General features: G+C 40.1%; 2 protein-coding genes and 1 long non-coding RNA gene across 3 annotated transcripts; 2 read left to right on the forward strand and 1 right to left on the reverse strand.

Annotated features, from left to right (window-relative positions):
- Positions 1-2,818: 2,818 nt before the first annotated feature.
- Positions 2,819-11,826, forward strand: LOC144194757 (uncharacterized). The gene is made up of 2 exons (XR_013325964.1): positions 2,819-2,927; positions 11,275-11,826. It is a non-coding gene; the product is annotated as an uncharacterized LOC144194757 (long non-coding RNA).
- On the reverse strand, positions 10,107-12,423 carry LOC144194755 (uncharacterized protein F13E9.13, mitochondrial). The gene is made up of 6 exons (XM_077714032.1): positions 12,092-12,423; positions 11,949-12,031; positions 11,463-11,643; positions 11,248-11,398; positions 10,588-10,715; positions 10,107-10,516 (listed from the first exon to the last, which is right to left on the reverse strand). The coding sequence occupies exons 1-6, from the start codon at positions 12,162-12,164 to the stop codon at positions 10,326-10,328; spliced, it is 807 nt and encodes a 268-aa protein (XP_077570158.1). The 5' UTR covers positions 12,165-12,423; the 3' UTR covers positions 10,107-10,325.
- Positions 12,424-12,830: 407 nt separating this feature from the next.
- Positions 12,831-18,759, forward strand: ccne1 (cyclin E1). Its single transcript, XM_077714033.1, has 12 exons — positions 12,831-13,332; positions 13,789-13,839; positions 14,034-14,127; positions 14,235-14,297; positions 15,066-15,235; positions 15,318-15,453; positions 16,118-16,264; positions 16,334-16,429; positions 16,491-16,625; positions 17,125-17,236; positions 17,302-17,459; positions 18,029-18,759. Exons 2-12 carry the CDS (start codon positions 13,826-13,828, stop codon positions 18,197-18,199), a joined length of 1,296 nt encoding a protein of 431 aa, XP_077570159.1. The 5' UTR covers positions 12,831-13,332; positions 13,789-13,825; the 3' UTR covers positions 18,200-18,759.
- The last annotated feature ends 4,505 nt before the right edge of the window (positions 18,760-23,264 follow it).

Raw genomic sequence — 23,264 nt, forward strand, 5'->3', positions numbered from 1 at the left:
TGATGCAGTTAGGGGGCAGTTAGGTAAATAAGCAATCAGTGTAGGCTACGATTAGCCTAGCGCAAGGGTTGGTTGGTGGGCCGCTTTAACGTCAACTCCATTTCACGTGGGCCGGACCATTTGAGATATATATATATTTTTTAATATAAATGGATTAAAAGAACTGGAATAATAAACCTGAATATTCCGTTTTTGATAGATCTAAAACAATGTTTATTTTAGCTTTTTTCAAATATATTTTTAGATTACAAAATTATTTTTGAACTAAAAACAGAAAAAAATGATTAAAAATGACAATTATTGATTTAAAAAGGGGGAAAATCAGGAAATGTAACCATTTTAGATGTAATATTTAGACGTTTTTAAATAAATGGATTAAAAGAACTGGATCAAAAGATCCAACTATTCATTTTTTATAGATCTAAAACGTTTATTTTAGCTTTTTTGATATATTCTTAGATTTTACCAAATAATCCTAAAACAAGAATTCGCCACTCACGATTGACTTTCCCGGGCCGCACAAAATGATGCGGCGGGCCAGATTTGGCCCCTGGGCCGCCACTTGGACACCAGTCCTCTAGAGCTCCGCAATTCTGAAATGGAGTTGACGTTAATGCGGCCCACGAACCAACCCGAGTCTGACACCCTATAGCCTAGCCCTTTTTGGCATATGTGAGCAAAGATGAACCACCCGGAATGGAACCTTCCATCTCCTAAGTGCTCCTAAAAGGGTTTTGAATAGCTAAACATTTAGCACTCCTTACTTCCGCAGGACGCCATTGTCGAAAATGTCACGGCCGTTAAAAAACAAGAAGAAGAAGAAGGCAACGTTCCTAAATAGTCAGCGCGGTGCTCGACTAATTGACATTTTCATTGGGGGCATATTTATGTTCCTATTTCCTGCGGGTGATAATGAGCATTTCCCCCAACGCCGCCGTCCTAATGGACACGGCAGAAGACGGGAATCCGCTTTAATTACGCCGCTGGGTTTTTTTGGCCAGGGGCCGTCTTTTTCACGCCCGCTGGCCAAGGACAATCACCATCAAGCGCTTTTATTGGGCAAAAAAAAAGGACGGCCATTTTCCCCCCGCCGAGCCCACACAAAGGCAAATGCTAACGCTAACTGGCTGACACAAGAAGAATTGATTTCCCCGGGAAAATGGCCTCTCAAAATGCTTGATTCCGTTCATCGGAGGAGGAGGGCGGCGACGGCTAGTTCGTTAGCCCGCTTTTAATTAAGATAAGAGTCCAAATGAAACATTTACAAACAAGGAAATACTAACAATCCCATTGATTGGAAAGTTTGCCCCGTTTCTGTTCTTTTAAAAGACAGCCAATCGCAGGACACGAAGACACAAACGACCAATCAATAAAAGATAGGAACGAGTTAGCTTACAATTAGCATAGTTAGCATGCTTTGGGAATGTTGGAGGAAACTGGAGTACCCTAAGAAAACCAAAATAAGCCTAGGAAGAACATGCAAACTCCACACAGTGAGAACTCACCTGGGATCAAACCCTCGAACCCTGAACAGCGAGCCTGTCACACAAACCCACTTTCCACCGTGTCACCAATTTTTTTTCTTTCAAAATAGTTAAATGAATCATTGAAAAACTTACAAAATTTAGAAAATAAAGACATTGTGAGTCTCAAATTCTAAAAAAAAAGGAACATTTTGTGGTTAGAAATGTCAACAAAAGACTTAACTTTTCAATTTGTTGTCGATTTTTTGGGGAAGCTATATTTGTTGTCCAAATAATTGTACACATTTTGGACAAAGAACATAATTACTTATTATTATTATTAATTTCAGAATTTTAGCCCAAAATATTCCCAATTATTCCATTTTCTATACCATTTCTTGCAATGTAAACCCACCAAAATCCTCAAATTCAAGCAGATGACTGAATTTCCCAACCAAAACATCCTTTACATCTTCCAAAAGAAACTAAAGATTCAGAACAAAACCATTTCCAAATATTACATCATCATATTTTGCCTTTTTTTATGACCGCGCCTCGTGGCATCACCATTTCCACGAGCGCACTCGTCGGAAAAGTCCGTCTAATGGAGGCGCGTCGGCGTTAGCGCCGACACTGATCCTCCGGCGGAGTGGCCAAGGCCATTAGATTAGCATCACGGCGCTCTTTCCGCATCGGGGAAACACTTAACTCATCACGGAATGGCATCTTTGGCACGCCCCCGCCGCCACCGCCAAACGGCCTCGCGCGGAACCCAGAAAAACCGTGGCTATCGGCGCCATTCCATTTTATGCCACAAAAGAAGCTCTTGAAAAGGTTCTCACGGACTTAATTCCCATCCCAGTTGAAATATAGTCTAGAGCCGTCCATGGCACGGAAAGACCAGCCTTCAAAACCAGTCCTCCCAGTTTAAATAAAGTGAAAGTTTATCGCGATCTATGGCGGCCAATCAGTTCATTTTTTTAGGAGTCACTTGGATCGTTTACTTACTGTTTTTTGCAGTCGTTTCCAGGTGACTTTATGTTGAGTTTATAGCAATTCCAGGTAGACTTTTCTGATAGTTTTGGGGATTTTCAGGTCACTTTGTCATTGGTTACAAGCACTTTCTGATATTTTTTTAGGCATTCCAGTTCATTTCCTATACATTGTGGACATTTGGCTATTTTTTCAGACATTTCCAGGTCACTTTTTGTTGGTTTTTGAGGCTTTCCAGGTCACTTTCTCTTTGGTTCCAGGCATATAGAGTCACTTTCTGGTGTTTTTGAGGCATTCCAATTCACTTCCTATACATTTTGGATGCCTGGCTTTTTGGTTAGTCATTTCCAGGTCACCTGGGGATTTTTTGGCTTTCATGTCACTTCCTGTTGGTTTTGGAGCATTTCCAGGTCACTTTCTACTGGTGTTCAGGCTTTCCAGGTGACTTATGTTAGTTTTGGAGATTTCCAGGTCAGTTTATTTTTGTTCCAGGTACATAGACTCACTTTCTGATGATTATAACGCATTCCAATTCACTTCTTATACATTTTAGATGGTTGACTATTTTTTTTGAGCATTTCCGGGTCATCATCTGTTGGTTTTGTAAAAATTTCCAGCTCACATTTTGTTTGGACTTGCACTGAAAGTCACTTTCTGAAGATTCTGAGGCATTCCAAATCACTTTCAATGCATTTTGGATGGTTGACTGATTTTTTTTTAGTCATTTCCAGGTCACTTTCTGTTGGTTTTGGGGCATTTCCAGATCACTTACTGTTTAGTTACAGGCACTTAGATTTTAAGGCATTTTTGGTAAATTCTGATAGATTTTGTTCCACTCCAAGTTCATTTTGTGGACTTTCAAGAATTTTTGGGTTAATTTTTTTGGCTCAAAACTAATGACCACCAAGTTAAAAATAATAATAATAAGATTAATATTGAATGGGCACTCTTTTATGGGAGTTGGAATGAATGAAGCCATTGAAAAAAAAATTCTGTCAAAAAATGGCAGAATCTTACAGTTCTATTGCCAAAAATAACTTTTTGAGTCAATTTTGGGTACTTTCTTAAACGTAAATTTGACAAAGACCTCAGGACCAAATTTCAGCTTGCCAAATCACAAAAAAATCAGGTAACCTGTCGTCACTCTGGGCGCCAAAATCTTGCGCATATTTTTCTGGCCAAAAGTTAGCCATTTTTTGGTGGTCCATTTTTCTTTGGTGGTGGTCTCCCATTTCCCCCGTATCGGTGGCCCATTAATAAAGTCTGACTGCTTATTACCACGCGTGAGTGTACAGTGAATAATTTTCAAATAATTAAGCGCAGGATAAACAAAACATAAATTTGGGTTGGTGTTCGTGTTGCATTTATTTGGACGCGCGCTCAAATATGCGGCGCGCACGTTGTTTTAATTAAAAGATAAATCTGCGTGACACGCCGCTTCCCAGTTAATTATTCAGTGGCGTACAATAAAAACAAAAAGCCATTAAATATGCCACACACTCTATTTCTCCATTAACAGTAAAAAGCGCTCATCCTGGGGACCACAACATTTCACATTGCCGGCCGCTCTGCTGCTTTTTTGCTTCTTCTTCTTCTTTTATTCTTTATTCCCTCTTCTTTTTTTCTTCACTTTTAAAGCCCCCAAACACACATTTGTGTGTTTGGATGCTCCGACTCCACGCCTTCAAAAGTTTACAGCAAATTCAATGAAAACTTTTGCCTTTTAACATGGAGGGAAATTCCAGGCGGGCTCAAACGTAAGGGAGGAATTCTATGGACGCCATTGATGGTGATGGACGTCCAATCCGAGTTCATTCGTAACTACCGATTAATTCAAAATAAGACAATGGAGGAAGAAATGTGTTTACTTTTTGGAAGATTTTGTAACTTTTTTGTATCTCGAGTCACTCATTTCATCTTAAAACATTTGTAACCTGAAAACTCCATTATATATATATTATTTAGACTTTTTATTAATAAATTGATTGAAAGCCCTAAATATTCCCTTTATTTATAGATATAAAACTGTTTATTTTAGATTTTTAATATATTTTTTTAGATTTTTCAGCATGATTTTTTAACTAAAAACTGATTAAAAAATGACAATGATTTATTTAAAAGGGGGAAAATCAGGAAATTTAATATACATCTCTACCACATGTGTCAAAGTGGCGGCCCGGGGGCCAAATCTGGCCCGCTGCATCATTTTATGCGGCCCGAAAAAGTAAATTATGATTGCCCAATTTCTGTTTTAGGATCAAATTCAAATGAAGATAATAGATGTAATTATTTTCCTGATTTTACCCCTTTCAAATCAATAATTGCTATTTTTAATCCATTTTTTCAGTTTTTAGTTCAAAAATAATTTTGTAAAATCTCAAAATGTCTTAAAAAAAAGATCAAATAAACATTGTTTTAGATCTATAAAAACGGAATATTCAGGTCTATTAATCAGTTCTTTTAATTGAGTTATAAACAATAAATCTAAATATTCTATCTAAAATGGCCCACGTGAAATAGAGTTGACGTTAAAGCGGCCCGCCAACCAATCCCAGTCTGACACCCCTTGACCTATAACATAGTCAAATCTGCATGAAATAGAATAGCATATTTATTTCCGAGTGTATCCATACGTACTATATTGGAGTTGAGTATGTTTTTATTTTTCTTGTGCGATATGCTACAATGCTCCTTCACGCAATAGCGATTAGAAGGGGGGACGTCTACATAGGGATCAAAGCCAGTGGGACAATGGGGGGATTATTTGGGGATTACAGCAGCGGGATGATGACATCATCCTCGCAAAATGTCGCTTCTCCGAAAAAAAGTCATCTTTGTACCATTTAAGATGGCCAACATTTTATACACAAACTTACTCACGGCAACTTTTATGTTGTGGGTTATTTATTTTTGGATAAAAATCCCTGAATATTCCGTTTTTTTATTGATCTAAAACAATATTTATTTGAGCTTTTTTTAATATATTTTTAGATTTTAAAAAATGATTTTTGAACTGAAAACAGAAAAAATTGATTAAAAAATGACAATTATTAATTTAAAAAGGGGGAAACTTAATATACATCTACTATACTCTTAATTTGATGGTAAAACAGAAAGTCGCCACTCATAATTGACTTTTCCGGGCCGCATAAAATGATGCGGTGGGCCAGATTTGGCCCGCGGGCCGGCACTTGGACACCTGTGGTGTAAACAATTGAAAATACAATGCAATAAAACTATTTTTCTAATATCCAAAAGTAACTTTGCAGCAGTTGTTTACGCTAACGTGGATCCCGCTAACCGCGTTAGCTTAGCGAAAGGGTGCCAACAATCGGACTTTACGGCTCTCTGTTTTGACGCTAAAATCTCATTAGCATAAGTAGCGCTAGGACGAGGCTGAGCGGGGGTCAGCGGCTAACGTTTGCGGAATGAAACGGGGATCGGACACAAAGGGGTGACGGAGCAGGGCGTTCCACTCCAATTTGCCGATAAAGCAGGTCGGCGGTGGCGCAAATAAAAGGCAGATTATCCAACGCAAATTTCACACTCTCTTAGGTCCCGCTAGATTTCATCCCGTTTCACGCCGTGGTGGGGTTACGAGCCCCCGAGTTTGTTTGGGAGGAAATAACGGGAATTTAATTATATGGAAAAAAGGCAAGCTGAAGATCAACAAAAGTTGGGGAAAGTGAAAAATGTGGAACTTTATCTTTCTTCCAGTAGCCTAGTTAGCTTTAGCATACTTTCTTTACCTCAAATTCCATCACATCTAGCCAACAATATAAATATATTCCATTTGTTTACATCTTTCTAACATTATTTCCACTTTTTTAATCCCGCAGATTAGCAAGAATGTTATGTTTTCGAAAATAATTCATTTTGAATGCTTAAATTGTGATTCATTGTCATTAATTGTGAGGTTATTTCACCATTTTTTCAACATTCATTTTACATCCAATTTCTATTAAATTATCTCATTTTTATTGCGGATTCTGTGAATTTATCCTTATTTGATTTAAATTGTCTTCCTATTTATTCATGTTTTACTCATTTATTCAAACGTAAATTGTACATAAATTAATAAATTAACAAATAAACTTAAAATTTATTCGAATTTAGATCAACTTAAAGGGGAATTAAATGGAAATAAATGTGTACAAGTTACATTTAAATAAATATAATAAATAATTTATTTAATATATTTATTTAAATCTGTAGAATCATTAAAAATAAACAAATGGAATGACAAATAATGACTTAGTTGATTATGTTTTTGATGGATTTTTTGCTCCTTTTGTCCACTGACGGCCATAGACGTCCAAACCCTTCAAAATGGACTCCCAGTTCAACTGAATTTGACGTCAATCGTCGTCCATGGAATCAAACAAAGAGTTCAGACAGGGTTCACCTCATTTCATCTCCCATCCCCATCTGGTTGTTTTAGTCTAGTGCTGCCCCCTGGCGGTCACTCTCCTTACTTTTTCTGTAGGACTATTTGTGCTGAGCTTCCACTGACTTTCTGTTTTGTGTGATTCTTTTTTAATTGTGATTATTAGCATCGTCGTTATGAATATTTCGTCTGAGCTTTTCAGAAGAAAGACAGAAATAAGCAAAAGCTCTCTTGTTTTCATTACACTGCCATTATTCTCACTGCTTAATTAACCCCCTAAGGTCCTCTACATAGACAAGTGTGTGTGTGTGTGTGTGTGTGTGTGTGTGTGTGTGTGTGCGTCTGTTTTTGAATGTCGATTTATTAAAGACGGAATCTTTTTTATGATCTGATATTCTGTCATCAAGTTGATTTTTTTCGAAAATTCAGACATAAAAAATAAATGAACTCATTGTCCGGGATTCAAGGCCAATAGACGTCAAATTCATCTGAAGGGGGAGAGTTGGCGTCAATGGAGATATGAAGGTCAAAAAATGTGTCACCCCCTTGATTGTAAAACAATACGGTCATTTATTTCAAAATAGGGAAAAGATAAAGAGTAAAATTCAAACATTTTGAGGCCATTTTAAAGGTATGACGTATTAGCCTCCGCGTGGAGGCGGCTAATATGCGAGGAAATGTGGTAAATATGACTGTTTATTAGCATTTCCTAGTCATGCTAGCTACCCTATGTTGTCAAAACGCTCACACTGCAATGCCAGACTGTCATGAATAGCATGCTAGAAAACTGCCCATATCGGCTATGGATAGCATGCTAGCAAACTGCCAGTAGTGTCTATGGATATCATGCTAGCAACATGCTAGCAAATGTATTTATACAATGCCATTGAGCCTTTTCTTTGACTTTTTCTAATGGATATGTGTCCAAAAGAGCTACACTACGTTTTCTTCTTCATTCTAAATTTGGCTCTATGTTTAATAGCATAATAGCTAAAGCACTTTAGCTACTTTATGCTACTTTGTTTATCATTTTAAAGTCGCTCATCGTGTTTCAATGCACTGGAAAAACCTTGTCAAACTTCAATTTGACCGACATTTTGAGCATGCGTTTGCGTGTGTTTGTGTGTGTGTGTGTGTGCGCTAATATGAATTAATAATTAGTGGGCAGATGGCTTAGCACATTTTAATTGCTAACACCTTCTGTGTGCCCACGTGTGTGTCTTTTCACACTTGAACAATAGTTGTGGAAATTGTGGCTGAATCTTCTTCCTTTCTCGAGAAAATTCATTCCATGACAAAGTTTTCTCTGATAATAAATAAATAATATCAAAAGATGCACACACGTACTTTTGGATGGCTTCCAATAAGCGTCTTTAAAAAGTTGTTTGATGCCAACGTCGCCATCTGTTGACACTTTTGGCCATCCACATACGTGTGTGTGTGTGTGTGTGTGTGTGTGTGTGTGTGTGTGTGTGTGTGTGTGTGTGTGTGTGTGTGTGTGTGTGCGTACATTTTGTAAAATCTATTTTTAGTTGCCACCTTCCACAAAAAAATAAAAAATAACAGTGTGCGTTAACTAGTGTTGTGCAATTCAGAAGAAAAAAAACTTTGAAGATATGTGCCGGCTAAATGACAAAACTATGCTACGATGTATGTACTAGATATTTAATATTTAGTGAAAAATGATAGAACAATTAGAATAACTCCAAATACAAAATAATACATCATGGTATATATTGCAAAAAAAATACATACTGTACAGTACTGGACTATATATATTTCTATTTGCACAAACTTTTTTAAAAAATTGCAGAAATGCCCCAAAAAATAACATCTAGAGCACCGATGTCAAAGCTGCGGTCCAGGGGCCAAATGTGGCCCACCGCATCATTTTGTGCGGACCGGGAAAGTCAATCATGAGTGCTGACTTTCTGTTTTAGGATCAAATTCAAATGAAGAGTAGAGATGTATAATACATTTCCTGATTTTCCAGTTGTGAAATCAATAATTGTCATTTTTAATCCATTTTTTGTGTTTTTAGGTCAAAAATCATTTTGTAAAATCTAAAAATATATTATAAAAAATATAAAATAAATATTGTTTTGGATCTATAAAAAACGGAATATTCAGGGATTTTAATCCAGTTCTTTTCATCCATTTATTAAAAAAATGTATCTAATTATTATATCTAAAATGGTCCGGCCCACATAAAACCTACCATCTCAATAATTCCGATTACCTATATTCATTTTGGACGAAAAAAAACAACATTTTTCCTTCGATAAATTTCCTATCGGCAAATCCACAAATAGGAATAGCATGCAAAAAATATGTGCCATGGGGACATCCCCAAATAGAATTATGATCCTCCTTTTTATGTTGCAGAGCGAGCAAAAATGTTGACATAAAAAAAAAAAGATCAATTTTTTTGTCACCCGGTCACACACAAAAGCAAGACAGGCAAAAACACATCCTCACACACACACACACACACACACACACACACACACACACACACATAGATGGTCTCCACCTCCCAAATAAGTTCCATTAATCACAGGCTGCAGTGTAATGTAACTAATACTTTACAATTAGAGCAGACACCACACACGCACACACACGCCATCCATCTTTCTTACCACACAAGCACACACACACACACACACACACACACACACACACACGTGCAAAAAAAGAATCCATAAGCCTTTTATAATTTTTTTAATGCTTGTTCTTGAAAATGTATTTTTGTGTTTCGAGTTATTTTTGACGGATTTGCTGGTTCATTCATTTTTTCCATGATGTTTTTTTTTTGTTGATTTAGTTTTATTTATTTTCAGTTATTTGTATATTATTATGCTCTGATTTTAGACATAAAGGCACTGCATTGAAAGGCCGATTAATTAGTTCATTATCCGTTTAATTCTTATTAATGCATTATCTCCATTAAAAGATGCTTCTTTTTGATAGAAAACTCGTGAAAAAATGGCTAACTTAAATAATAAAATGTCACCCCCTCCAAAAAATGTTGCTCCAATTCACATTTTAAGCTGATTTAGAAAAAATACAGTGCATTTTTAAACATTTTTATTACTCATAGTGATCCATTCAATGCCAGCCATCCATCGATTTAAAAACTGATATGGATTTATTATCCTTAGGAGTGTTGGAGACATTTAATTTCATAATATGCCTAAGAAATGTTTCATGTTTATGGCCAGCTATACTGAGACTGTTGCAAAAAACATCAAGATTTCAATGAGTAAAGTAGTATTGTTTAATCTAGTACTCTCTCTTGTGGTGAGAAGGACACATTGCAGTCAAACCAGACATGAAATACTACTCCTCAGTACTACCACAATACTACCAGGACATACCACAGTGTAAAAGTGGCGGTCCGGGGGCCAAATCTGGCCCGATGTATCAAGGGTCGCAGGGGGTGCTGGAGCCAATCTCAGCCAACGATGGGTAGCGGACGGGGCTCACGTTCTCAGGCGCCTCATCTGGGTCATGAAGTGGTCGACCCGCTCTGAGCTGAGCGGCCCGCTCCACACGCCGCCTTCCTTGAAGTGCGAGCCCACGATGAGGCCGCTAGCGGCCAGGTAGCCTCGCGCGTTCTCGGCGGTCACTCCAGAACCCACCAGAACCGGGAGAGAAGTCGCCCGGGATACCTCTGGGAGGGCCACGCCATCCACTTTAGTTTGGAAGCGAGGGGGGACGTTTCGGCTGGACGGATGGACGTACCCGCTAGCTCCTGCGGGTCGGCGCCCACTCCGGTGGAAATCCCGGTCAGGACCAGTCCGTCGGATAGGAAGAACTCGGCGGCCCGAGCCGTCTCCGCCACGCTCACGTCCGACGTAATTGCGTGAGAACTGTGGGTTCGTCACAGGATTAGCATTAGCGTACACATTAGCGTTCGCATTAGCATTAGCTTTAGCATTTGCATTTTTTTACTCCACCATGTATTTGAAGGTTGTCAAAAACATCGAAAAGTTATTAAGTATGGTGAATGATGTTCCATAAATTAGGGTACTTATGACCTTTGACCTCAAGAAACTCAGTCGCTAGTAGGTCATTAGCAAATGATTTAGGTTGTCAAAAACATCAAAACGTTATCAAAAAATGATGAATTGAATGTTGTATCCATCACATATGTTTAGTTTTTCTACCGAACGTTCCAGAAATAAGGGTATTTATGACCTTTGACCTCAAGAAACTCAGTAAGTCGCTGGTAGGTCATTAGCAAATTATTTATGACCTTTATGTCCTTTTAAAGTACTAGTTCAGCATTATTATTGTTATTATTTGTGTATTTTTGTTTACAAATTTCTGATTTAGTCTTTCCATGCCTATTTATTTACCTGCAAACTATTTGTCCAATGGTGTCTTACGACGAGGACTCACCTGTGTTTCTTCTTGATATCCGTCAAGATGAGGACGTCCTCCGCCCCGACGTTTTGGCGATACCTGAGAAGTTCCCCGGCGCAGGCGTTGACCAAACCCTCGTCGGCCACGTGGGAAAAGACGAATCCTTCCGCCCGGATGAAGTGCGCGCCTGGCCACACGGCGGCTCGTGAGCCACGCTCACCCAAATTCCCCCAAACATACCCAGGAAGTACCTGATGCTAGCGCCACGGCTAGCGCCTCACGATTGGCGGCGGCCAGGACCTGGACGCCGACGGGGATGGACGGACAGACGCTCCTCACGGCGGCGCAAACCGACGTCATGCACGCCGTCACCTCGGGACCCGGGGATAGCGAGTATGGGATGTCGTGCATGTTCTCCACCATCACGCCATCCTAGAAAATTAAATTTGACGCATAAGTAATACACAAGGTGACCCAGAAATGCCCCGAATCAATAAAATGTGACATGCCCTAAAATGTGGTTCGCGGGCCACACAAAATGATGCGGCGGGCCATATTTAGCCCCCGGGCCGACACTTTGACACCGGTGCCGTAAAACGAAATGACCCAAAATCAGTATTGACCTGGAAATGCTCCAAAATTTACCATAAATAACCCACAAGTAGCCTGAATTTTACAGTTAAAAAGCCAAAATGGAGGAGATGTCAGGTTGACCCTTGCGGTATGCCGCCACTTACCAGGCCCGTGTCACGGTATATTCTGGCTTCTTTGCAGGCTTCTTCGATAATTTGCGACATTTTCATGCGGCAGAGTGGAGAACCTGCCAAAGAAATTGACAATATAAATTCCCATTAGCATTTTAATTTTTTTTAAGCGCTACCTGGTAAAGCTTTCACGTGAATCATTCCGATAACGGCACATTTTGCGTGTCCGAAGAGATTTGACCACTTCATGTTTGTCTGTATGTGCTCGCTGATAAATTCAGGGACCAAAAAAAATGTTTTTTCAACTTTTTTGTGATCTTTGGTCCAGACCTCGTCACGTGAGCATCCAAAGGTCAACTTTCGTTTCTTGCTGGCTATTATTGTGGCAACAAATGACGATTTTTATAAACAACTGTTATTGTAATTATATATATTATTGGTCATTGGTTCGATTATTATTTTTAAACATGACGTAATGTAGTTCTGGCAAAAAATTGAGGTCACTTTGTGTTCATTTTAAATTCATATTACATTATATTATATATTCATTCCTATTAAAAGAGTATTTGGGGAGTTGCATTCGTATGAAAACCATGATGCCAAATTGGAGAGAAAAGTATCCTAAATGTGTTATCTAAAAAAAGTAGAGAACTCAGCAGCGAGGACCCCAAAACGCAAACAATGAAGATGACGTTAAAAGCGGGACGCACTCATTATTTGGCAACCCGTAGAGAAAGGGCGCCACGGTGAGGAAAAAGCCGCGAGCTAACGTTAACAACACAGCATTTTTTCGACAAATAACCATCGCGACCAGGCTGACACCCAGCCGAAACCTTCCCCACAAATTCGTGAGCGTCTCAGCTTTACTTTTAAACCTTAAAACGGCCGCTTTCCCCCTAAACTGTGCTTAAAGTGCAGCGACTCGGGGCTTTGTTTACATCTGGTAGACTAGCCACGCGGTGCCGGCTACTTCCGCCTCGGAAGCTCCGCCCACGCAGCTGTCACCCAGCCGTCACGCCTCCACGCTTTTACCGGCCAAACGCGCCACAAACTTCACTTTAGAAAGCACGCTTTTCGTTGTTCTCAAGCTCGCCCGAGGGAAAGAGTCGTTTTGCGGCGAGTTGGGCGTCTGGGCGGCGAGTTTGGAGGCGGAAGACGTTCGTCGGGAGGCGGAGAAGAAGGCATTTGAGCGCCAAGTTAAATCGCCTCCTCCCCGCTTGACGCGACCGAGGCGCGCCCGCCTGCTTCCCCGCTCATTGCGACCAGACACCGGCCTGCCACCGACCACACACTCGCGGAGCTCCCACCATTTCAAAAAGCGTCCGTGGTTCCCCTTTTCATCGATGCATCGACCACTAATCGATTGATTACTTTCATGATCGACTTTCGTCCTGAACTTCAAGAGAATCATCTTGAGGTGAGTACAACGAGCTAATTGAAGGTTTTATTCATCTTAACGTCAATTTAAGATATAGATGATGCATCCACGTCCCTAATAGGATTGTTTTGAATCGATTTTTTGGCTCATTTGGGGACTTATTTTCGCCACCTCGTCATAAGCAGCTGCGTCGGCCATGATGGATCCAGCCAGATGTCCACACTTTGTGCAAGAAAATGAACACTTTGCCAGGGTTAATCCACCGAATAGCCTCATTTGTTGGGTAGCCAGACTTGTTTTCTGCCTTGGTGTGAAATTTCGTGCACGTATTTGTCCTTTTTACTATGTTTTAGCCACTTTACGTGTCGGTTGTGTGCTCATTTGCCCGCCAGGACGTATTGGGCTTTGTCAGCTGAACGTGGGGGTTGGGAGTGCGCTCTTGTTCTCTCTTAAAAACTCACCCAAAACAACTTCAAACTACTTATTTCTGGTTAGGTTGACTCCCGTGGAGACAGCCAGCCCCGAGGCTAGAATGCTGGGAAGTCGGTAAGTGCTCGTTTATCCTCATTTTGTTTTGCCTCCCCACGTTTCGCCAGTCAATCAATCAGCGACAAAGTTTAGCTTCCTCAGCTAGTTAGCTTGTGGCTAAAGGACCTTGTTGTCGTTTGTTGGGCTAAAACAACGCGTTCAATTCGGTTTTGGCTAACAAATATGCTTGTCGTCTCGTGTCTGCTTTTCAGGGAGGAGACGGAACAAGAAGCCGAGTGTGTTGCTCCCGACGCGGCCATCGTGAAGGCGACCAGGCCGAGGAAGAGGAAGGCAGATGTTGCCATTGTGCGTCAAGTAGAGTGGAGCTCAACTCTAATAAATTCTTCTCTTTCTCTCTCCAAACGAAACCCTATGAACCGAATGACTATCTAAGACATAGTTTTTGTCTCCAGTATTTGCAGGACGTGGATGACGACGGAGAAGAAATGACCAAAAAGAAGCAGCGGGACAACCAGGTGAACATTTTGGGGAAGAACCTCCATTTTAACTATCCATTAAAACACTCCAAATGAGATGCTACCAGTTTAAATGGACAATAAAGACCTGACTATTTAGGTATAGCTACCTCACATGTGTCAAAGTAGACGCCCGTGGCCTAAATCAGGCCCGCCGCATCATTTTGTGTGGCCCGAGAAAGTAAATGAGTGCCGACATTCTGTTTTAGGATCAAATTCAAATGAAGAGTATAGATAAGTCTATTACATTTCCTGATGTTCCCCCTTGCAAATCAATCATTGTCATTTTTTAATCCATTTTCCGTGTTTTCAGTTCAAAAATCTTCTTGTAAAATCTGAAAATATATTAAAAAAAAAGTAAAAATAAAACAAAAAACATTGTTTTTTGGATTAGAGACCTTTTAATGGAGGTGTACATCTTCATAAAGACCTGACTACTATGTTATGCTACTTCTAGGAGAGTAACATACCTGTATTAGGTGAGGTTAACATTCCAAAACATTTTTAGACATCCAAATTAACCGTAAATGAACATTCTTGATATTAATTTGTTACTAGTAGATGCCCAGTCCTTTCAAAATGGGATTTGTTATGTTACAATTTCATAACTTTTTTTTGTCAACACCGTCCAATCTAGTCATATATTCAAAACCATTTAGCAGTATTGTATCATATTGACCTCCAATAGGTGGATTGATTATGAATAACGATGCCAAGTTAGCATCTAGCTGTACTTGGGTAGTAAATTATTATTATTTTTTTGTCCAGGTGGCGCAACGTAGCGACGATAGCGACGACGCCAGTCCTCGGCGCCGGTCGTCCACGCTGGAGCGTCGCGACGAGCGCCAGATCACGCTGGTCAACGTCGGTTTCCCTCATTACGACTTTGCCAACATCTTGGCCACGCCCGTCCACTGTGCGCCGCTCCCCACACTCTGGTTTGTACTTACTCGTATTTATGCCAGCCTTAATGCTTGTCGGACATTTTCTTGACGTAATACTAGTTGTTTTTGCGTCCAGTTGGGCCAGTAAGGACGCGGTGTGGAACAACATGCTGGCCAAAGACAAAACGTACACGCGCACCATCAACATGATGGACAATCATCCTCACCTGCAGCCCAAGATGAGGGCTATTTTACTCGACTGGCTCATGGAGGTGAGGGGGCATTGTGGGGCGCCGTGTTGGGTGGGCGCCGCCGAGCTCGTGGTCAAATGATTATTAGATGTTTTCCCTTACTAATTCAGGGCTTTTAATCCAGTTTTTATAATTCGATTAAAAAAATGTTTACATAATTTTTTAAATAAATGGATTAAAAGCCCTGAATATTCCATTTTTTTTAATCTAAAACAATGTTTACTTGAGCTTTTCTTATATATTTTAAGATTTTACAAAATTATTTTTGAACTTAAAAGATTGAGTGGATTAAAAAATGAAAATGATTGATTTAAAAGGTGAAAATCAGTAAATATAATATAAATCTGTACTCTTCATTTGAATTTGATCCTAAAACAGAATGTTGGCACTCATGATTGACTTTCCTGGGCCACCCAAAATGATGTGGCGGGCCAGATTTGCCCCCCGGGCCGCCACTTTGACATCTGTGCTTTAGTGGACTGGACGGACAGGTCCCCTTTTGGTTCAATTGACTCGAATTGGCCGCGTCCCCCTTTCGTTTGGTCGCTTTAGGCGGACGCATTCCCTTTTGCTTTAGTCTACTTGGATGGCTGCATTCCCTTTTGGTTTAGGCGCCTCTGACGGCCGCGTACTACCCTTTTGGTTCAGTGGACTCCAACTCATTTTTATTTTTGTGACCCCCCAGGTGAGCGAGGTCTACAAACTTCACCGTGAGACGTACCACCTGGCGCAGGACTACTTTGACCGCTTCATGGCCACCCAGAACAACGTCTTCAAGTCCACGCTGCAACTCATCGGCATCAGCTGCCTTTTCATCGCCGCCAAAGTAGAGGTAGGCGCCATTAGCCCCTTCCCACTCCTCCCCACGTGGTGGTAAAAGCCTCTTTCCTCTTCCCTGCAGGAAATGTACCCCCCAAAAGTGCACCAGTTCGCTTACGTGACGGACGAGGCCTGCACCGAAGACGAGATCCTCAGTATGGAGATCATCATCATGAAGGTGAGTGGAAAAGCGGCGTGACGCACGACGTGGTTCTAATAGGGCGCTCTCTGATTGGCAGGAGCTAAAATGGAGCCTGAGCCCGCAGACGCCTGTTTCTTGGCTGAACGTCTACATGCAGGTGGCCTACCTGGACGAGTCGGACCAGCTACTGGTCCCCAAATACCCACAGGCTACTTTTACGCACATCGCAGAGGTCAGATTTTACTGATGGTTATTTCAACGATTGTCCACACGTTCCAAAAAAAAACTAACCGAAAAAAAGGAATCCTTCAATCTGCCCACGTCGAAATGCACATTTCCGACATTCAAAACACAGAAATTTGGCACCAAAAGACTTTTTGAATGGATCGGTTCACGCAATGCCTGATTTGGCCAGCAGGTGGCTCCATTTTTCATTTATTATTACCATTATTTTTTTTCACCTGTAAGGCAGGGGTGTCAGATTCGAGTTAGTTCGCAGGCCACATTCATGTGAACTCCATTTCACGTGGGCCGGACCATTTTAGATATAATATTTACATTTGGATGGATTAAAAGAATTGTATTAAAAGCCCTGAATATTCCGTTTTTTATAGATCTAAAACAATGTTTATTGAAAAATTGATTAGACATTTTCAATTATTCCCCTAAAAGGGGGAAAATCAGGAATATATTGTATCTTGACATAATGTTTCTTTTCCTTGTTTTTGCAGCTTCTGGACGTTTGCATGCTGGACGTGCGTTGCCTGGAGTTCTCCAACGGCATGCTGGCCGCTTCGGCCCTCTTCCACTTTTCCTCCATGGAGCTGGTGGAGAACGTGTCGGGTACGTTGCTCATCCACCACCCGGCCCTGGCGCTCACTTAACGCTGGCGCTAACTTTGCCTGCAGCCTTAAAGAGGGTGGAGCTAGAGGAGTGCGTGCGGTGGATGGTGCCCTTCGCCGTGGCCCTTCGGGAATCGGGCGGCTCGCCTATGAAGATGTTCGCCGGCGTGGCTGCGGAAGACATGCACAATATACAGACGCACGCCCCCTACTTGACGTGGATGGTAAGTGCGACGATTATTAAACTTTGTCTTTGCTATTATTGTTAAAGTAAATGTTGTCTTGTTCATTTAAAAATATATATTTTAAATACAAGAGGCTAGTTATACTCAAGAAATTTTACATTTTAATAAATGAAAGGGGGATTTACCCCAAATTTATATTTTTTAATTATATTTTCAAATGTAAATATAGAAGAAAAGATTAAAAGCTATTTTTATTTTTTGTGTTATGTATTTATTTAGTTTACTTAACCATTTTTTTAATCAAAAAAGGAATAACTTTGTTTTGGTTCTTTTAGATTATTTTTTTGCTCAATTTTAAATTTAAAACTGAGTTTTTTAATGAGAGTAAAATAATAGAAGAAAATGAATTCCACCACGAAATAGATACGGAAAAAAATATAACTTTATTCATGTTTTTCCAGATATTTTATTAAATTGCCAAAAAGGGAAAAGTAGTATACATTTGTTTTGTTTATTTGTTTCATGAAAAGCAAAACACTTCTCAATGGAACCAAACTAATGGTCTTTATATTGGAAAGTAATCCTTTTTTTGTGGTGTTTAACCTAAGGAGAAGGCTTGGTCCTACCGGGACTCGGACCCGCAACCTCACGGCGACTGCCGCCTGCCGTCCGGCGTCCTCACGCCGCCGCTCAGCAGCGAGAAGACGGCCGAGGACCCGCTGGCGACCGCTCTGCGACCCAGGATGCGCGCTACCGCCGGTTGGACGCTGGCGCCGTAAAGCCTGCCTGTTTTTTAAAAAACTTTTTTTGGTGCGGAATTTCTCATTTTTAAGGATTTTTTTGGGGAGGGCAGGACACCATTTTTTTGGGGAGCTTATTTTTGAGCAACTGCCAATTGAGGAATTTATTTTCCTTTTTGAAATTTAACAAAACTGCCTTTTTGAAAAACAAAAACTTTTAAAATTGAACTCAAAAACTGCCTTTTTTATAAATAAGGGCCCACGGACTGATCCTGGAGTCTGGAGACTCTGTGCTGCTACACAGCCGGCCGCCCTTTTTGTCAATTTTAGTGTGCGTGTATATGATTATTATTTGTTTTGTGAAACATTTTTAAGCGGTGGGCCCATTCACTTAGTTGAGCTTGAGAAGCTCAATGGTGCTACCCGCAACCAAAATGTCATGCATTTTACCCCCTTTTTGGGTGTCAAAGTTGTTTAATTTAACAAAAACCTTTAAGATTCTGCAAGCTAGCGCCCTGAGATGTCCACGTGTGACTTTTTTTCTTTTAAAATTAAATGCTGCTACATATTTTTCATTAAAGATGTATTTCGAAAGATAATTTGATCATTTATTTGTTACAAAACATGTTTTTTTACATCCTGGTCCATTTTGCTTATTATTTTGCTTTGTAGCTATTAAAAAATAAACCTAATTTCGCTAATTATGATCTTCTAAAATAGAGTTAAGAAAAAGATGTCCTTTGTTATAATAATTATGAAAACTAAAAACATATGAGGACCCCCATATAGTATCGTAGCTCTGTCTCCCTCCTGTGGTGCGTTGATGCACTGCAGACAAGAAAGTGAAATCCAAAAAGGTTATTGCTTTTATTTTTTTTATATTATTTCAAATGCCCCAAGATAAACAATAGTTGCCCAAAAAATTCCCCACAAAAACCGTCAAAAGTGACCTGTAAACCTGCTAAAATCAACAGAAAATGATCTTAAAAAAACCTTAAAATAAACAAAGTGACCCACAGTAGTTTATCCCCAAAGAAGAGAAAGCATTCCCACATACATTTGCCCCCCAAAATTACATTTTCCACTTAGCTTACATACTTTTCAAAGCATTTTTTATTACAAAGATGGATATGGATGTTTTCTTTATTCCTATAGCATTGAAATTTCCCTCAACAAAGTACTTTATTCCCCCCCTCTCACTCACTTTGACTTTTTCTGATGATGCGGCGTGATGGAAAGATGCTGAGTTTGCCTTTCCACTCGGGTCTTCTTTCTTATTGCTCGCCGCTCATCTTTTTTGGGGGGGAAAATGCAATTGCATTTTTCTTTTGTATGCCGCTTTGCATACACGCCGTTGGCGCGCGTGCGTGCGTTTTGTACTTAAAGGTGGTAACAAAAGGTGCGCCGTGTGTGTTTTGACAGCCAACCATTTTCCGCCCGGAAGAAAAGACCAGATTGGATCTTAGCGGATTGGGATGCGTTTACGGAATTCCGCTTTTTATGTCTCTTATTTTATTTATTTTTTATTTTTTTTCTTCACTAAAGCGGGAGACAGACAGACGTGGATTGTTACCACGCGGGAAGGAAGCGAGGGCGAGCCCGAGTGTTTGCGGAGATAAAAGGCAGCCCGGTGTAATCCTTATTGACACGACGGGGGCGCTTAAGTCACGCTCTCAGCGGCGGGCCTCGTTGACGTCCCGACGCTTTTTTCACGGCAAAGATTTTCTGACAAGGGCGCTTTGAAAGCATCGATTCGCCACCGGCGAGAAGCTCCGGCTCTCCTTTGTGCAACTTCTGGAACCTCTTTTGTCAAATTGAAGGAGTTAGCCGTAGCGATAGCGTTTAGCGGACGGTTAGCGCTGCTGAGTCAAACTGTTTTGGAGGGAAAATCCACTCAAAATACACCCTGTTCACTTTTTTTTCTGACTTTTCTAAAGACGGAAAATGTAAATGAATAAATACAAAAAGAGACACAAAATGATTTTTGAACTAAAAACTGAAAAAAATGGATTAAAAAATGACAATTATTGATTTAAGAGGAGGAAAATCAGAAAATGTAAGATCATCTATACTCTTTATTTGAATTTGATCCTAAAACAAACATAATTTACTTTATCGGGCCGCGCAAAATGATGCGGCGGGCCAGATTTGGCCCGCGGACCACCACTTTGACACCAGTAGTGTACTCGAGGTTTAGTTGCCTGACTTGGTTGCGGACTAAAATATTTCATAAATAATATATACATTTGTTTCTTGACGTTTGGCCTATATATAAGGCTGTCAGTTTCATGTGTTAATAAAAAGAATAGCTGTCAACCTAATTAAGTAATAAAAAAAAACGTACAAATGCAAAGCGGCATGTATTTACTCCGAAAGTCCAAAATTTGCTCCAAAGTGGACGCCTATAGTGAAAAGACCGACGGGTAAAAGTGGAATGCGCATGCGCATGTCGTGCTCAAAGCATGACAATATTGACAGTGGTTGATGACGTCATCGTCTGCTATTAGTGACAGAAACGATCCGGATTAGACCTGAAATTAGTTTAAAAAAGTTTTTATACGGAAATACACAGTTTGAAATGTTTCACTAACGTATAAAATACAGGAAACGTTAATAATTTAACACTAATATATTGCTTTATGAAAAGTTTGACGTGTTTTGTCCCCTCCCACAAACCGTAGTTGTTATCACTGGGGAAACACACCTGGTTCTGATGAACGTTAATTATTGTTTTCGGTGGGCGGAAACGAGGCACGTCGAGGCAGCATCACCAGCCACAAATCGACCCATATTATTATTATTATTAATATTTTCCCGAGCACTTTCGGATGAAAAATGACGACCCACCTGCGGTGGTCTTCGCAGGTCCGAAACCGCCCAAAATGCGCACCAGAGACGGCCTCAAGTGCGAAAAATATATCGTGTCGGGCCGACGCCAACTTTGGATATTTGTTTAGAAAATGGCGACATGTGGAAAACTGATGCGGATTATGTAAAATGGTCATCAAATTTTGAGATGCAGTGCACAGGTAACAAAAAAGAACTTCTTGGAACTCCATTTGAAGGACTTAAAATATTTTGTAGGCTCAAAACACAATATAACGGACGGGATCCCGACTTGTCAGTTGTCTGGCAACTTTAAAAGCCAAAATGTGCCACTATGATGCCAATTTTGACAAATTATTGTCATGCGTTGAACTGAAATGTGCGTAAAACCCTGGAATGAAGCAAAAATGAACTTCTTGGAACCACATAAGAAGGCCCTTTTCCAGTTTTGAGTCTCAAGGCACACTATAGAACGCCTGGATCCTTACAATCTCCGTTCTCTGGCAACCTTAAAGCCCCAAAAGTGACACTGATGGCAATTATGGCAAAATATTGTCACGTATTGAACTGCAATGCACACAAAAAAAACCTCCAAAATGGACAAATATGAACTTCTTGGAACCCCATAAGATGGATTTTTTTCCCAGTTTTAAGTCTCATAGCACACTAAAGAACGGATGGATCATCACTTCTCTGTTTTTGGGCAACTTTATAACCCAAAATGTGGCACTCTGATGGGATTGATGACAAATTAATGTCATTTATTAAACTGCAATGTGCACGTCATTCTGGAATGAGCCAATACGAACTCCTTATGATGCCCTAAGGAGGACTTTTTCCAGTTTTTGAGCCTTTTTCGGGCTCAAAACAGACAATAGACAGACTTTAAAAGCCAAAAAGTTGGATTTACTGGCGTCATCCTGCCCTGAAATGGACATATTGGACATATTGAAAGAGTTTTGGCAGACTGACATTGTTTTGGTGAGTACAATAATTTAATTTTATCTTGGGTTATTCTATTTACTCCTTTGTCACAGGGGTGCTGGAGCCCATCCCAGCCAAACACCGTGACATCCTATGTGATATATTTTAAACCAATGAAAGCAAATGATGTTTCTCAAAAGCTATTTATACGGTACACCACATGGCCATTCTGAAAGTGAGCTAAAAATGTATTTTTGGGGGAATATTTTGGCAATTTATGATCGGAACACTTCTTTGTCACTTATGATAAAGATTTTTTGGTGCTTTAAATCCCCAAAAGTGCATCTAAAAAGTCATTTTGCGATGTGATACTTTGTTATTTATGTTAGTTGGGGAAAATGGATGCTTGATTTATTTATGACAAGTGTCATGTTGAACAATTATTGTATTTTGATGATGTTTAATGTTGAATGATGGCAGGTAAGTGCAATGTCAAATTTTGTGCTAATAGGCTAATAGGTAGGATGTTTACTTCTACTACGTCTAATACTCGATACAGCTAAGACTATTTATTTTTTAGAATTTTGGGTCCGATGTAGCAAATTGTTTTCAGTTCTATTGTGTTTTTTGGCATATATTTTTTAATGACATTAACAGACTATCGTATCATATCGTAAACGAAGCATTTCCTAACTTTAATGCACTAAAATAGGATTTATCATTTAAAAATTCCCCTGTATTTTGCCCTATTTTTACGAGCATCGGCGAAACGTATCCTGAGAAAAATCGTTAAAATGTCAGTACAGTAATATCTTGATTATCGCGTCCGAATTCAGTCCTTTGTGTTTTTTTTTCCTCGCTATTAATTATTAAATTATTATTATTTTTTTCATAAAAATGTGAAAATCCACGCCAAAACTCATAAATGCAAGTCACTTTGGCTACTAAGCCTCAACACAAAAACATAAAACTACTTGTGTCGGACCCCGCCGGGAATCGAACCTCGACACTATATCGCCGAGCCGCCCGCTTTACCGCATACAAAACAATCTGCATTTTTCTTTTTTTAACGCTTACCATCCCATGATCAAAATATCATTAAACAGACCCCCTTAAAAGGTCAGACCCCACCGGGAATCGAACCTCGACACTATGGCGTCGTGGCGCCCGCTTTACCGCAAACAAAACAATCTGCATTTTCTTTTGACATTAGCTTCCCCATGATAGAAATATCATTAAACACCCCTCCTTAAAAGTGAGCCCCAGCCCTTCATACGATCGATGGGCAGGCTTAGGCTCCGCCCCCTCTTATTGTTTTGATGCGCTCTCCTCACTCAGTCAGTCAGCCTGTTGC

This window comes from Stigmatopora nigra, chromosome 3 (assembly GCF_051989575.1).
Source record: "Stigmatopora nigra isolate UIUO_SnigA chromosome 3, RoL_Snig_1.1, whole genome shotgun sequence".
Lineage (NCBI taxonomy): Eukaryota > Metazoa > Chordata > Actinopteri > Syngnathiformes > Syngnathidae > Stigmatopora > Stigmatopora nigra.

Excerpts from the sequence above, each read along its gene's own strand:
- ccne1 (XM_077714033.1), top strand. Across the intron at positions 14,128-14,234 it reads GGAAGGCAGATGTTGCCATT|TATTTGCAGGACGTGGATGA; the intron begins GTGCGTCAAGTA and ends TTTTGTCTCCAG. Across the intron at positions 16,626-17,124 it reads CTTTTACGCACATCGCAGAG|CTTCTGGACGTTTGCATGCT; the intron begins GTCAGATTTTAC and ends TTGTTTTTGCAG.
- LOC144194755 (XM_077714032.1), bottom strand. The coding sequence starts at position 12,164 with ATGAAGTGGTCAAATCTCTTCGGACACGCAAAATGTGCCGTTATCGGA. Across the intron at positions 12,032-12,091 it reads TCACGTGAAAGCTTTACCAG|GTTCTCCACTCTGCCGCATG; the intron begins GTAGCGCTTAAA and ends TTTCTTTGGCAG. Across the intron at positions 11,399-11,462 it reads AGCCGTGGCGCTAGCATCAG|GCGCGCACTTCATCCGGGCG; the intron begins GTACTTCCTGGG and ends CCGTGTGGCCAG.